Consider the following 15,003-nt stretch of genomic DNA (forward strand, 5'->3'; position numbering starts at 1 on the left):
GAAATGCACATATCTTGTTTGGACACTGGTGAAAAAGGGGTCAAAACCGAGAGTAAAAACTCTCGGTTTTGACCCTATAACTTTCGGTAAAGACACCTTACCGAAGGTTTTAGTAACTCTCGTCATCCCTCGGTATTGACTCTCTCGGTTTTTCCACAAAGAGAAAAACCGAGAGTTGGTTTTTCTCTTTGTTGAAAAACCGAGGGTTTTACAAATAAGTTTCGGTTTTTCTCTTTGTGGAAAAACCGAGGGTTGTAGAGATAACTTTCGGTTTTTCTCTTTGTGGAAAAACCGAGGGTTGTAGAGATAACTTTCGGTTTTTCTCTTTTGTGGAAAAACCGAGGGTTTTAGAAAGAACTTTCGGTTTTTCTCTTTGTGAAAAAACCGATAGTTTTCTGTTAACTCTCGGTTTTCTCCTTTTGAATAAAACCGAGAGTTTTGTAATAACTCTCAATTTTTCTTCAAATTGAGAAAACCGAGAGTTATATGAAAACTTTCGGTTTTTCCACAAAGAGAAAAACCGAAAGTTATCATATAACTCTCAGTTTTCCTCTTTTGGGTAAAAACCGAGGGTTTGTCATATAACTCTCGGTTTTCTCTTTGGGTAAAACCGAGAGTTTTCTAATATCTCTCGGTTTTTCTATTTGAAGAAAAACCGAGAGATTTCAATATTACTTTCGGTTTTTTCCCGTAAATTTTTAAAAACGTGCGGATTATTTTGCTCGCAACCAAAACCTATTCAGCCAAAGCAATATATCAATGATAAAAGAAATGCAACATACATACATTAAACGATCACATTAATTGATCATCAACATTACAAAATTCGAAACCAAACTAATATTCCGAACAATCTGTTATAAATTCAACTACTAATGAAAACATGTTCATAATCGAAACAACCTTAGCTTGTGGGGGAGGAGGTGGTTGTTGCCTCATAAACAGTTCGAATCTCTCCATTCTTGCGTTCATCTCTAATTTCTCCCTCTCCATTCTCTCGTTCATCTCTAACTTCTCCCTCTCAATTCTTGTCACCATTTCTTCCTTTGCCGCTTCCATTTCTTCCATTTGGCGCCTTCTTTCTTCATCCCTCTTCTCTAGTTCCTCCAGCTTGAGCTTCATTATTTGATTCTCTTCTAACAATCGCTCATTGTTTCGCTGTGAACTGTTTCCACTTCGACGATTCTCACGAAAGTGTGTGGGCCGGACGCCTGATCCCATTCCGAACACTACCCCGTGTTTTTGTTGTCCGAACACCCTCTCCGTCAATTCAAAATCTGATATTCCCGATTCGTTACTAACAACCTCCTCCATCTCAACCCGCACAATTCAAATAAAATATAATTTCTCTAATAAAAAACTAGGCATATTCAATTCACTTACAATTTTCTCTTGCACGTGTTCGTCCGGGACGGGTGTTGGGTTTTCTTTTGTCGGTTTAAGGGTACGGGTCCTCTTGAATACTTCAATTACAGACGGTGCCCGTCCCATTTCAATTGCCTGTTGAAATAAATGATTTATATAATTAATAACAATTTTTAGATTAAGTTATTACAAATAATGTACTTACCAACTCGTCTTCAATTTGTGCAAACGGTCTACTTCCCGTTCGATGCGGGAATTTCAACATCTTCCTGTTCTTCATATTTGTAGAACTGTTTCTCTGTATTTGAAATAAAAAATGAAGACATCTCTAATTATTAGCAACTTTTATTTGAATTATGAAACCATACCTTAAATGTTTCTGTGAAGAAATGGTTGCGACACACAAACTCCCAATCATCTCGATCGTAGTCCGGTGGAGGATTAGCCAGTACCGCCGCCTCGTCTCCTTTGTGGACGCGGATATATGTTTTGTTCAAATCCGACCGCCATCTATCCCATATCTGATTGGCGTGTCCCAATCCGGTCTTTCGGAAAGACTCAATATCACCATTAGTGGCTTCGAACGGATCCTGAAAAAAATAACATCCAAATGTTAAAAATAATTATTTAATGACGTAACGTATAATCAAGTAATAAGTATTACCTTGATAGCAGTCCACAGTGAATCCAATTGGTCTGCACTTAAAGCCTTCCACTTTAGAAGACGGTGTGAGACGGCTGCGGGGTCCCGGATAATCGACCCCACATGTCTAGACCACCGTGTTCTTCCCAGGTCTGTACCGCCTGGCCTCCCATCCTTCTCCCTAAACGTAAGAGGAATCATTGTCCCCGCTAACCTCTTAGACAGCGCAATATTCTTGTTCTTCCACCGTCTCTTGCGGGCAGAAGATTCTTCAAAATTATCAAAATCATAATTAGATATGTCAATCAATTTAAACACTAACTAATTTGTAAACGAGTTACATGTCGATGATGGGTCGGGAGTGGTCCCGTGCTCCTCCTCGTCATCCTGCTCCCCGATATGCTCCTCGAGACCCTCGTCTACGAGACCCTCGTCTTCAGCTTCATCGCTAGGCACCATATCAGCGAATGTGCTCTCTATAAACTCTTGGAACTCACTAGCCTCAACATCCTCGTCTGTTGGGGGAGGCGTAGTAGCTATCGGGACCACAGCAATCGGTGGTTGGTCTCTAGAAGACGATCCTCGAAGCTTTAACGACTCGGATTGGGCAAGTATGTTTTGGTAGCTTTTATCCAATTTCTTGGGTGTCTTCCTCATACTCTTCCAAGTTATTTTAGAACCTTCAGACATTCTTAATTAACACCATTAATAAAATTAAGTGAATAATTGAAATAAAGTAGTAATAAAAATGAATATAAAGTTAAAAACATAAATCTACCTAATTAATTAATCTGAACTATATGTTTGTAAACCGCAGTTTTATTTTTGTCACAATCTTCCAACCGGGTCGGGCTGACATATCAGGGGCGTAGAATACTTGTTTTGCTTGACTTGCCAATATATACGGGTCTTGAGTTTGGGTTTTCAAAATTCGGTTTACATTTACACTTACGAAGCCATATTTATCCACTTTCACTCCTAGTTCCCCCGAGTGTGTATCAAACCACTTACACTTGAATAAAACAACTCGTTTGTGAGAATAATATTGTACTTCGATTATATCCGTCAAAACTCCGTAGTATGACATAGTTTCAGATCCGTTGTACCCCTCAACAACCACCCCACTATTTTGAGTTTCCATCTTGAAAGACCGCAAACTCTGCAAGAATCTTCATTTACGTCGTCATTCCAAAATAGCATACAGTTGTTCTTACATGCGTCTATCTTGTCATATTTTAGCCCGATATCAGTAATGAATTTTTTACTTTCGTAGTATGAGTTTGGCAATTGAGCGTCAATCGGTAATATGTAGTCTTTAAGCAGACGCAGCAACATATCGAACGAAGAATTCGTCCATTGACATACATTTTTATGTGAAGTAGTTTCAGTAGTGCCGATGATTTCGTTATTCGAGCACCTTCATACAATGGCCGTTTGCAATCATCAAGCAATTTATAAAATCTATGCGCATCTTCGACTGGTTCATCGTTGCTCGGGACGTCATTAACATTGGGGAACATATCGTTTATAAATTCGTGCATATAACGTTCTTCGTTGACCTCTTCATTAACTATATTATTCATCTCCTGTCTCGCATCGTTGAATTCCGGCACGGCATCCTCCGACTGATCATTGTCGTCATCATCATCATCATCTAAGTCATCGGCATCTTCATCGACATCGTCATTAACCACTTGAGTAGTACGTCTCTTTTCTCCATGAAAATACCAATACTCATAATGAACATTTATTCCATAAATGATGAGGTGAGTCTTCACTTCGTCTATTTCCATAAACGGCGTGTTCAAGCATTTCATGCAGGGACATTTCACGGTTTGTCGGGATGTATTCCTAAGAGCATACTCGAGGAATTTGTCAACGCCTTCTTCGTAATCTGGATGATCTCGACGTAAGGTCATCCAGCTTTTATCGGGTACTTCCATATTTCTAATAAAATGGAAAACAACCCGCATTATTATTTACTTAAATTTGTCTAAATTAATTAGGCTTACATTATTGTAACATAATCGCTACCTAATCTATCATTATTCAAAAAAAAATCAACATAATCTAACATTTTCCAACTCAAATTCAACATAAATCTAACATTTTCTAACTAAAATTCCACCTAAACAAACAATAATAATCAATTCATTCAAATAATGACTCTAACCTAAATCAACAGTAATCAATTCATTCACAAACCTAACATAAATCTAAACTAAATCTAACATTTTCTAACTAAAATTCCACCTAAACAAACAATAATAATCAATTCATTCAATAAATGACTCAAACCTAAATCAACAATAATCAATTCATTCACAAACCTAAATCTAACAAAATATAACATAAATCAAACCTAACATAAATCAAAATTAAATCTAACCTAAATCTAACATGAAAATCTAACATAATTTTGACAAAATCTAACCTAAATCTAACATACATAAACATAAATTTAACATAAATAAAAAATTAAACTAACCTTGAAAGAAAAGAGCGACGAGGAAGAGCGACGGATGTAGATCGACGGGCGGGCAGCGGGCGGATGAAGGTCCTAATCCAAACATAATGACAAGAACTTTAACTAATCAAAATTAACCTAAAATCCAAATCAAACCTAAATCAAACTCAAATTAAAACAATATCAAATAAAACATAAATCAAACCCAAACCAAACCAATCCAATCTCAAATGAAACCTAAAATCAATTTCATTCGTACCAAACTCAAATTAAACATAAATCAAACTCAAACCAATCCAATCTCAAATCAAACCTAAAATCAATTTCATTCATACCAAATTCAAATCAAACCTAAAATTAAATTCATTCATACCAAACTCAAATCAAACCTAAACAAAACTCAAATCAAACATATATAAAACTGAAATCAAACCTAAATCAAACTCAAATCAAACTAAACTCAAATCAAAACAAACCTAAAATCAAATTCATCAAACCAAAATCTAACCTAAATCAAACCTAAAACTAACCTAAATCAAACTCAAATCAAACAAAAAAATCATCATATCTAACAAATTAGATAAATCAAACTATATAAATCAACTAACCTAAAATTATATCAACTAACCTAAATCAAATCCTAAATTTAACCAACAAATAACTTAATCTAAACATATAACTCAAACTGACCTTTGATGCAGGTGGTGGGCGGTGGGGCGGCGGCTGGGCGATTCTCCAATCGGCGGCGGCGGCAGAAATCCAGTCGGGCGCGGCGGCAGTGCGATTCTTCAAGCGGCGCGGCGGCTCAGCAGTTCTTCAATCGTCGTCGAGGTCTTCAAGCAGTAGGCTGTTGGTGGCGTCGTCTTCAATCCGGCGTCGTCTTCAATCGAGCGTCGGGTAGAGATAAGCGGGGCGGCACAGAGAGGAATCGGGGCGGAACGGAAGATGAATCGGGGAGAGAAGAAAGAAAGAAAGAAAGAAAGAAAGAAAGAAAGAAAGAAAGAAAGAAAGAAAGAAAGAAAGAAAGAAAGAAAGAAAAAGAAAGAAAGTCGCGGGTTTTGTTTTTTTAATTGGTCATTACCGAAAGTTTTATGATTAACTTTCGGTTTTGATCAATTAATTATTTCCGAGAGTTAATCACAAAACTCTCGGTTTTGATGTTTCATTACCGAAAGTTTTATGATTAACTTTCGGTTTTGATCAATTGATTAATTCCGAGGGTTAATCATAAAACTCTCGGTTTTGATCAATATTTCCGAAAGTAAGGTAATTAACTTTCGGTTTTACAACTTGGCAAATTGTTAAATTTATTGGTTTCTCACTTTCTAATAACCTTGAACAACATTAATTTAACACATTTGATATCTTTAAAACATTTCTCAATCCATATGATCAAACATTACACAAATACATAGGATAATCCTACATAAACATTCATATACACTTCTCTATATGATCAAACACATTCTTGAACACTTTAACATTAAACACAATCTAAAATTTTCAAATAAAACACACACTTGATAATATTAGTTAGGAGTACCTTGATTATACCAAAAAAACCAATTAATTTTACAATTTGTGACATAGTAATTCCGAGAGTTAATCATAAAACTCTCAGTTTTTATGGGTATTTCCGAAAGTTTTACTCTACTCTCGGAATTACCATTTCAAAAATTGTTAAATTAATTGGTTTTTAATCTTCTAATGACTTCGAACATTATTAATTTAACACATTTAATAACCTTAACACATTACATAAGCCATATGATCAAACTTTATACACATTCATGTCATCATAAACACAAACATATAAACACACTTCTTTATATAATCAAACACAATCATAAACATTTTAACATTAAACACAATCTTAATTTTTAAAAAACAACACACACTTGATTAGATTAGTTAAGATTCTAGATTGGAATGTATCAAACCAATTAATTTTACAAATTATGATTTGGTAACACCGAAAGTTAATAGTATAACCTTCGGTTTTTATGGGTTTCACCGAAAGTTTTAAGGAAACCTCTCGGTCCTGACCTTAAACAGAATTTTTTAGGAAGGGTCAAAACCGAAGGTTTTCAAATAAACCTTCGGTTTTTACCCTTCCCCATACTTAGAAAATTTTCTGATTTTTTTAAACAGGGGTCAAAAGCGAAGGTTTTCAAATAAACCTTCGGTTTTTACCCTTCTCCATACTTAGAAAATTTTCTGATTTTTTAAAGTAGGGGTCAAAACCGAAGATTTATTTGAAAACCTTAGGTTTTTACCCTTCCCCATACTTAGAAAATTTTCTGATTTTTTTAAGCAGGGGTCAAAACCGAAGGTTTATTTGAAAACCTTCGGTTTTTACCCTTCCCCATACTCAGAAAATTTTCTGATTTTTTTAAGTAGGAGTCAAAACCGAAGGTTTATTTGAAAACTTTCGGTTTTTACCCTTCCCCATACTTAGAAAATTTTCTGATTTTTTTAAGCATGGGTAAAAACCGAAGGTTTATTTGAAAACCTTCGGTTTTTACCCTTCCCCATACTTAGAAATTATTTTGATTTTTTTAAACATGGGTAAAAACCGAAGGTTTATTTGAAAACCTTCGGTTTTTATCCTTCCCCATACTTAGAAATTATTTTGATTTTTTTAAACATGGGTAAAAACCGAAGGTTTATTTGAAAACCTTCGGTTTTTACCCTTCCCCATACTTAGAAAATTTTCAGATTTTTTTAATCATGGGTAAAAACCGAAGGTTTATTTGAAAATCTTCGGTTTTTACCCTTCCCCATACTTAGAAAATATTCATATTTTTTTGAACAGGGGGTCAAAACCGAAGGTTTCTTTGAAAACCTTCGGTTTTTACCCTTCCCCATACTTAGAAATTTTTTAGATTTTTTTGAACAGGGGGTCAAAACCGAAGGTTTCTTTGAAAACCTTCGGTTTTTACCCTTCTCCATACTTAGAATTTTTTTAGATTTTTTTGAACAGGGGGTCAAAACCGAAGGTTTATTTGAAAACCTTCGGTTTTTACCCTTCCCCCATACTTAGAAAATATTCAGATTTTTTTGAACAGGGGGTCAAAACCGAAGGTTTATTTGAAAACCTTCGGTTTATACCCTAACATTTTTTAAAATATGGGTCAAAACCGAAGGTTTTCAAATAAACCTTCGGTTTTGGCCATGCGTTTTTTTTTTTAAAATGTGAAAAGTAAACAAAACATAATTATTTAACAACATAGTAAACCAAACCAAACCAAACATAATAATAATAATTCATAAATATTAAAACATAACACATAAAAATATTAATTGTCTGCATCGTTCGTACGGAAAAACTAATAAACCCATAATAAATCTAGAAATTAATTATTAGATGGGGTGGAAGGAGGGGGTGGTTGATTCACTCGACTCCTCAACAATACAAGTTCATGTTCGAGATTCTCTAATCTCTGGGACATTTCGGCCCGGTCCGCTTTAATTTCACTAAGCAAACGACCTCTTTCCGCATCTCTTAATCGGATTTGTTCCATTTCCAGCGTCATCTGTCTTACCTCTTCCTCACGTGCCGCAATTTCTGATTGTGCTATCAGATTCTGGTAACACGGATGCAGTTTCTCCGGTGTACGCCGAAGTCTCTTCCATGTCGAATCACCCATATCCTAAATGCATTTCAGATATATGTATATATATATTAATCAAACAAAATAACGTAAGCTAGCATAAATCTAGATCTATAATATATATATATATATATATATAAACTTAACAAATCTAAATCTCATAATAAACAAAAAAAAACAAATGAAACAAATTACCTGAACGAGAGAGGAGAAGAACCGGCGTGGAGGAGGCAGGCGGCGGCGGCGCGGAAGAGAGAGAAAGGAGAGAAGAGTGGAATGAAAAAGAGAAGGGTTAGGGTTTGTATTTATAGAGGTTGATGCCGAAGGTTTTTATAAAACTTTCGGTTTTGATATTAGTCAAAACCGAGAGTTTATTAAAGACCCTTCGGAAATAACCATTACTAAATTTAGAATTTTTTTTAATTGAGCAAAACCGAAGGTTATTTGTAAAACTTTCGGAAATGAGAATTTCAAAAAAGGCAAAACCGAAGGTTCTTTGAATAACCCTCGCAATTAAAAATCCAGGAATTTCAAAACCGAAGGTTTTTAAAAAAACCTTCGCAAATAACCAACATCCAACACTTAGAATTTTTTTTGGTTTTTGGGAAGGTAAGAACCGAAAGTTCTTTGTAGAACTTTCGGTAATAGTTAATAAACCCGAAGGTTTTACACCCCACTCGAAATCTATTTTTAATCCCGAAGGATTTGTTCCTCTCAGGAGTATTTAGGAGAGGTTTACAAAACTTTCGGTAAAAACCGTCGGTAAAGGCCCTTTTTTTACCCGTGGGAGGCATTCCAAAGATCACGCTCTTGGGAACATTCCGTGACCCCTATATTGGCGGGTATAGATAATTAATTGTTAATATTTAATAATAATTATATGATATCTTCTAATTATTACATTAATTAATACAGGTTATATTACACAACAATTAGACTTGGGTCTCCTCCAAGGAAATTACATGTTCGGATTGATACGGGAACTAATTATATGTGGGTGAATTGCAAGCCCTGTCCGGACTGCCCTGGGAAGTCTAAGCTCGGGGTAAATTATATTTTGTTTAATAATTAATATATATATAATGTGATTCATTTTTATGATAATATTGTATTTGCGCGCAGTTTAGGCCCAACCTTTTTGATCCAGATAGGTCGTCGGCGGCTAAACCGGTCTTATGTTTAGATGAAAGATGCGTCACGTCGGCAGGTCAATCCACTAATCAGAGTTCAATGTGCCAGTATTCTGAAGAATATGGAGATGGCAGTGGCACCTTTGGTTACTATCTAACAGATTTGTTGGAATTTGACGTTGTAATGCCCCATGATTATAATTTGGTCAAAAACATGTCAGCTAGAATTTTTTTCGGGTAACTAGATTACATAATAATATTACTCGATCTCATTTTTACACCTAATTAAATTACATAATTTTTTGTTGGTCTCCAACAGGTGTAGTACATTTCTTACCGGGGGATTTACTAAAGAAAATCAGTCAATTGATGGCATTATGGCACTTGGTTACTTGTATCCTTCAATTGTATCACAACTAGCTACTCAGCTTATGATTCCTAATATTTTTTCGCATTGTTTGGGAAGAGATGGCAACGGCACATTAGTCCTCGGTGAATTTGATCACAATGATGCAGATATTGTGTTTACTCCTCTCGTACCAGCATCTTACAGGTAATCATCCTTCACTCCCTAATTTGGTTTTATCGATTATCAAGAAATATATATGTTACATACATATGATAGAGATAGATTAAACATTTTTCTTTTTATTTATTTTGAACTACTTAACATTCATTTTTTAACAGGAACTCGTATTATAGTTTGGATTTGAAAAGTATAACGGTCAAAGGAAAATCGTTACCCATCAATCCGACCGTTTACAATACACCAGACGTCGGAGGTACCATTGTGGATGTTGAGAAACGATCTAAACACGCGATAAAAAAAAGATATAAAGATAAAATGGTAAAGAATAATAAAGAACACAAGATATAACGAGGTTCGACCAACAATGCCTACATCCTCGGGGAGTCGTCCATTCTATTGATATTCCATGGAATAATGGTCCAAGTAACCCTAGGTTACAATGTCTCTATTTATAGGAGTACATCAAAAGCCAAAAGACTAAACTACTACTCCTAAGCCCAATAAAAGCTTAAAGCCCCCAATTACAATATATAAACTCTAATTAAATATGAGCCCAAAACCCAACAATCTCCACCTTGGGCGAATACTGCGCTTATTGAGATGTGATGAATAAATTACAAATCTCCACCTTGACGAATTTCACGTCCCTTAGGAAATACACGAGCCGTACCCATCAATCTTCACCTCCACTCCATTCAAGAGCCCTTAGAAGAATAACAATCTCCGCCATTACGTATATCGCGCCATCAAAAAGTTATGAGCCACACATCAATCTTCACTGTTCGAGCCATTCACGAGATAAATCATTATACATCCAGTTCCGTTCAAAAGCCCTTAGAAGATAAAATCATAGAGTTTATAACAACAAGTAAATTTGGCAACTACGCTACTTCAGCGACTAGAGACATTCAACAACTCTTCTCAATCTTTGTTCATACCCATTGACATATGCGGAAACTAGAATTAACAATTCTTTATTATGTCAAAATAATCTTTACCTTTGTTTGCCACAAACTGAGTGTCATATTTTTCAAGTCCAACAACCGACTGAAAGCAAAATACCGAATAGACCCAAGACGAACTTTCATCATCTACTTTTTCAAAATCAGATATCTATCGAAAACTGAGGACACCCAAAACGAACTTCCATCGTCTACTTCCTCAAAATAAGATATCGATCGAAAAACGAGAAGACCCAAGACGAACCTTTATCGTCTACTTCATAACAAATAAATTAGGCTATCACGACATCTCTTTTCTCTAGCTCAAGATCTGACAAAGTATTTGTCACCCATCTTGCCTTGAACGTTGCATACTCAACCAACTTGAACCTCATACTTCTCCTTGAACACATTAACTTGCAATATGCTAGTTTCTTGAGTCCAAAACTGCCTAGCAATCCAAGAATATTATTTCGATATTCAATATCTCTCTCTTCAATTGTCTTCACCCATGCTTCAAATGATCATCTATAGTTTCTCTAAAAGAAATCGAATATCCTTTCATTTGAATTGATCGAACCTCTCATCTAGCCCATTTTTCATGACTAGGAATCCCTATTCAAGGTCTCAATCATCTCATTCATCTAATATATGATCCACAATGTATAGACAAATAAGATAGAACAAAAGAAGTAACAAAATCATCACCTTCGAATTAACTGAGTCTCCCATCTAGCCCCTTTTTCATGACTAGGAATCTCACTCAAGGTTTTTATTTATCTTCTCACATTAGAAGATAATGCAATGATTTTTTCTCGGTCGTTTGAGAGTTGCTTTCAAGATGTCTCCACCTCAACTTATAAGTGTCTTTCATTAGTCTTCCTCTTCCTGGTCTTTCATTCATAATATGTGTTAGCTGGAATTGTTTCAATCTTTAATCACCCGCCAACTCAATGCAATTTTGCAATTTTGGCATGAAGGATTGCCCTGTCAACATGTCGACAATGTTATCATCGGTAAACACCATTTTGATAATAACTTCCCATATTCGATCATGTTTTGTCAAGTGTAAAAGCACATAATCTCACCACCGTCTTCATCTTGATTGGCTCTTCCAATAAGATGAGGTCATAACCAAAAAGATACAAACTTTTTGGTCCCAAATAAGTCAAATAAAACTAAAATAGGCAGACACTTTAAGCCCCATAAAAAAAACTTCGAGACGTCCAAACCTTGATCCGACCGTTGAAAATGTAGAGGAATGAGTTACCAACCCTCTCGACAAAATCTCAGCGCAATCGGACTCTGTTTGAATCTTCCATCGTCAGTTTGATGAACTCTGTGCGGCTGTAGGCGAAAATCTACTACTAGATTTTCTCTCTACCCCTCTTTTAATTTGACTTCTTCAATAACCGGTTTCCAAATAAAAATCTCTCCAAACTTATTTTAGCCGAGAATTTCTTCAAGTCAAAGCCCTCGCCATAGTGAAATAATGTCACCCATGTATGCCAAGACAACAATCAGTTATAATAAAACCTCCAACTAATTTTCAATAAACATGAAGATGTATCGTTTGTTCTCCACATTCTTCTAGCAAAATCCTGCATAAAAAGAATCTAACAAACCATATATATGATTAGTGCATCCTCAACTCATACCTTAGAAATTATCATTCTTGGTAGAACCCTTGAGGCATCAACACCCACTTGACAACTTCGCACCAGCACTTACCGGGATTGCCAATCAAAACCTACTCACAAGGTTTGATGCAAATCCAAATTCAGCCCTTATACACACATATCAAAGTCACACTCTTGCAAACAAACATTAAAGCCACCTACTTTAATCAGAAAACCCTTTACATGTTGCATCAATTGTCTTCCACAATCTGCAACATCGAATAAGCACTCCACCTTCTTTTTCAACTCCAATTTTCAATCTCCCCATTGACGAATATTAAATTTCTTAGAAGATAAATCACAAATCTCCATATTTGAGAAATTCAAGTCAAACAAACCTCAATACAAATCCAAGATCAAAGCATACAAAGCTTTGAGAGTTTGATTAAAATCAAATAAGGCTTTACTTGTGAAAATTGGAACAAATAGGTCTTAAACCTATTTTATAAAATCAAACGAGACTTAAATAAAAAGTCTTAGTTGAAAAAGTCTTAGTTGTTGACCGCTTCAAAGATTCTTGGCTTCTCTATATATATTATATTATATCATAATATAATATCTATTTATATGGAATATATAGATATAGATATATATGGAGATATATATGGAGATATATATATATTTTTTCTTTTTATATTTTAATAGACCATATGTCCCAAATTAAAATAAGTCAAAAAATATACCTCATCTTCTTCATTCTGGTATCGCTGCTTACATGACGACTTTTCGTCACAAGCACGGCTGCACCCATTGGCGCCTTCAAGAAGAATAAAAGATCATTGTCTTCTTCTCTCTTCTTCTCAAACCTCGTCACCCAGACCTAAGAAATATTTTAACGACCGTAGACATCTTCTTAGCAATTGAAGATTTCGACTCAAATCTTCACAGCGGCTAAATCTTCTACAACCAATGTCGTTTTCTCAAATAACCAGCAATCTTCAACAAAAGCACAAATATCAAACAATTTCTTCAATGGTGGTTAGGTTTCTGTCATATCTTCACAAATAGATTAGGTTAAACATTCTCAAAACATGCTCTGATACCACTTGTTGAGAAACGATCTAATCTAAACACGCGATAAAAGAAGATATAAAGATAAAATGGTAAAGAATAATAAAGAACACAAGATATAACGAGGTTCGGCCAACAATGCCTACATCCTCGGGGAGTCGTCCATTTTATTGATATTCCATGGAATAATGGTCCAAGTAACCCTATGTTGCAATGTCTCTATTTATAGGAGTACATCAAAAGCCAAAAGACTAAACTACTACTCCTAAGCCCAATAAAAGCTTAAAGTCCAATTACAATATATAAACTCTAATTAAATATGAGCCCAAAACCCAACAGTGGACTCGGGGACCTCTTTGAGCTATCTAGCACCGGAAGCATACGACGCATTTATAAATGTTGTGAGCTAGCTAGCACTTAAAATTCATATAGATATATCCTTTTTTCACATTCTCATGTATTATTTGTGAATTTCTCGTTAAAGTATCTGATCGATCATTTAATATTTTACAGATAAATAATGAAGTTGCAGAATATGGAACACCTCTGGACTCAAATCTCGACCAGGTATAATTTTTACTATATAGTAATTAATTACAACATTAATTTGTCTAATATTAATTAATTAGGAGGACTTTTATCATTTTACCTAATTAATTAATCATGTGACCATTTCATACTTGACAGGGTGGTGCAGCAAGATGGACAGGTTTCCACTTGTTGCTTTCCATTTTGCTGATAATGCCACTATGGTTTTGAAACCACAGGATTACATTCTTAATTACCAACCCATTATTGTGAGTTAACAAATTAATTAATTAATTATAAATTAGAATTATGTAGTTGATGATAATCTTGGTGAAATATTAATTTTGTCACAGGATGATGTTCCAACACTCTGTGTCGGCTTCCACAAAACTATGGTGGAGAATTTGACCATTTTAGGCGGTAGGCTTAGAAAAAAACAAAGAATGAACTTTATTTTTTAATTATTGATACTTACTAATATTAAAAGTGTTCTATGATTTGTAGATCTTGTTTTGAAGGATAAGATTATAGTTTACGACATAGATCATCATCAACTTGGATGGTCCAGTTATTATAATTGTAAGTTAAAATATTAATTACGGTGTTTTTATGTATACTAATTAAACTATTTTTTTGATCACCGTATTCTTTTTAAATATTGTTTTGTAGGTTCCGCGGCGATCGTGAATGTCTCCCAAACTACTTCTGGATTGGACAACATGCAACTTATGAGCTTTACAATAAGTTCATATTTGTTGATTCTTTTGGTTATATTAATATTAATTTAAGTTATTTCTTATGACTGGGTTTATGTTTAAAAAGACTTTGATCATTATGATTTAACGTACATGTAAATGAAGATGTAATGTAGCTCGAGGACAATTATTCGATCTATAAAATATATATGACCCAATCTCGTTAAATATTGAATTTTTTTAATATATATGACCCAATCTCGTTAAATATTTATATATAATAGATCAATTCAACTTATTTATGTAAATATTGATTGAAATAGTACGTAGTTGATGTTACCCATGATATAAAAACAAAACAAAAATGGAAAGAACTTAATAAGGCTGACAATGTACGTGCT

The 15,003-nt window shown here is 34.7% G+C and overlaps 1 protein-coding gene across 1 annotated transcript; it reads left to right on the top strand.

The window, feature by feature from the left end:
• Positions 1-9,237: 9,237 nt before the first annotated feature.
• On the top strand, positions 9,238-14,710 carry LOC124917296 (aspartic proteinase 36-like). Its single transcript, XM_047457756.1, has 8 exons — positions 9,238-9,456; positions 9,539-9,772; positions 9,907-10,015; positions 13,893-13,946; positions 14,081-14,176; positions 14,261-14,327; positions 14,412-14,486; positions 14,577-14,710. The coding sequence occupies exons 1-8, from the start codon at positions 9,320-9,322 to the stop codon at positions 14,693-14,695; spliced, it is 891 nt and encodes a 296-aa protein (XP_047313712.1). The 5' UTR covers positions 9,238-9,319; the 3' UTR covers positions 14,696-14,710.
• The last annotated feature ends 293 nt before the right edge of the window (positions 14,711-15,003 follow it).

Source organism: Impatiens glandulifera, unplaced genomic scaffold (assembly GCF_907164915.1).
Source record: "Impatiens glandulifera unplaced genomic scaffold, dImpGla2.1, whole genome shotgun sequence".
NCBI lineage: Eukaryota > Viridiplantae > Streptophyta > Magnoliopsida > Ericales > Balsaminaceae > Impatiens > Impatiens glandulifera.

What these genes read in the sequence shown, in the direction of transcription:
- LOC124917296 (XM_047457756.1), top strand. Translation starts at nt 9,320, where the DNA reads ATGTGCCAGTATTCTGAAGAATATGGAGATGGCAGTGGCACCTTTGGT. An exon ending in TTAATTACCAACCCATTATT is followed by an intron (nt 14,177 to 14,260) that starts GTGAGTTAACAA and finishes ATTTTGTCACAG; the next exon opens with GATGATGTTCCAACACTCTG. An exon ending in ATGGTCCAGTTATTATAATT is followed by an intron (nt 14,487 to 14,576) that starts GTAAGTTAAAAT and finishes ATTGTTTTGTAG; the next exon opens with GTTCCGCGGCGATCGTGAAT.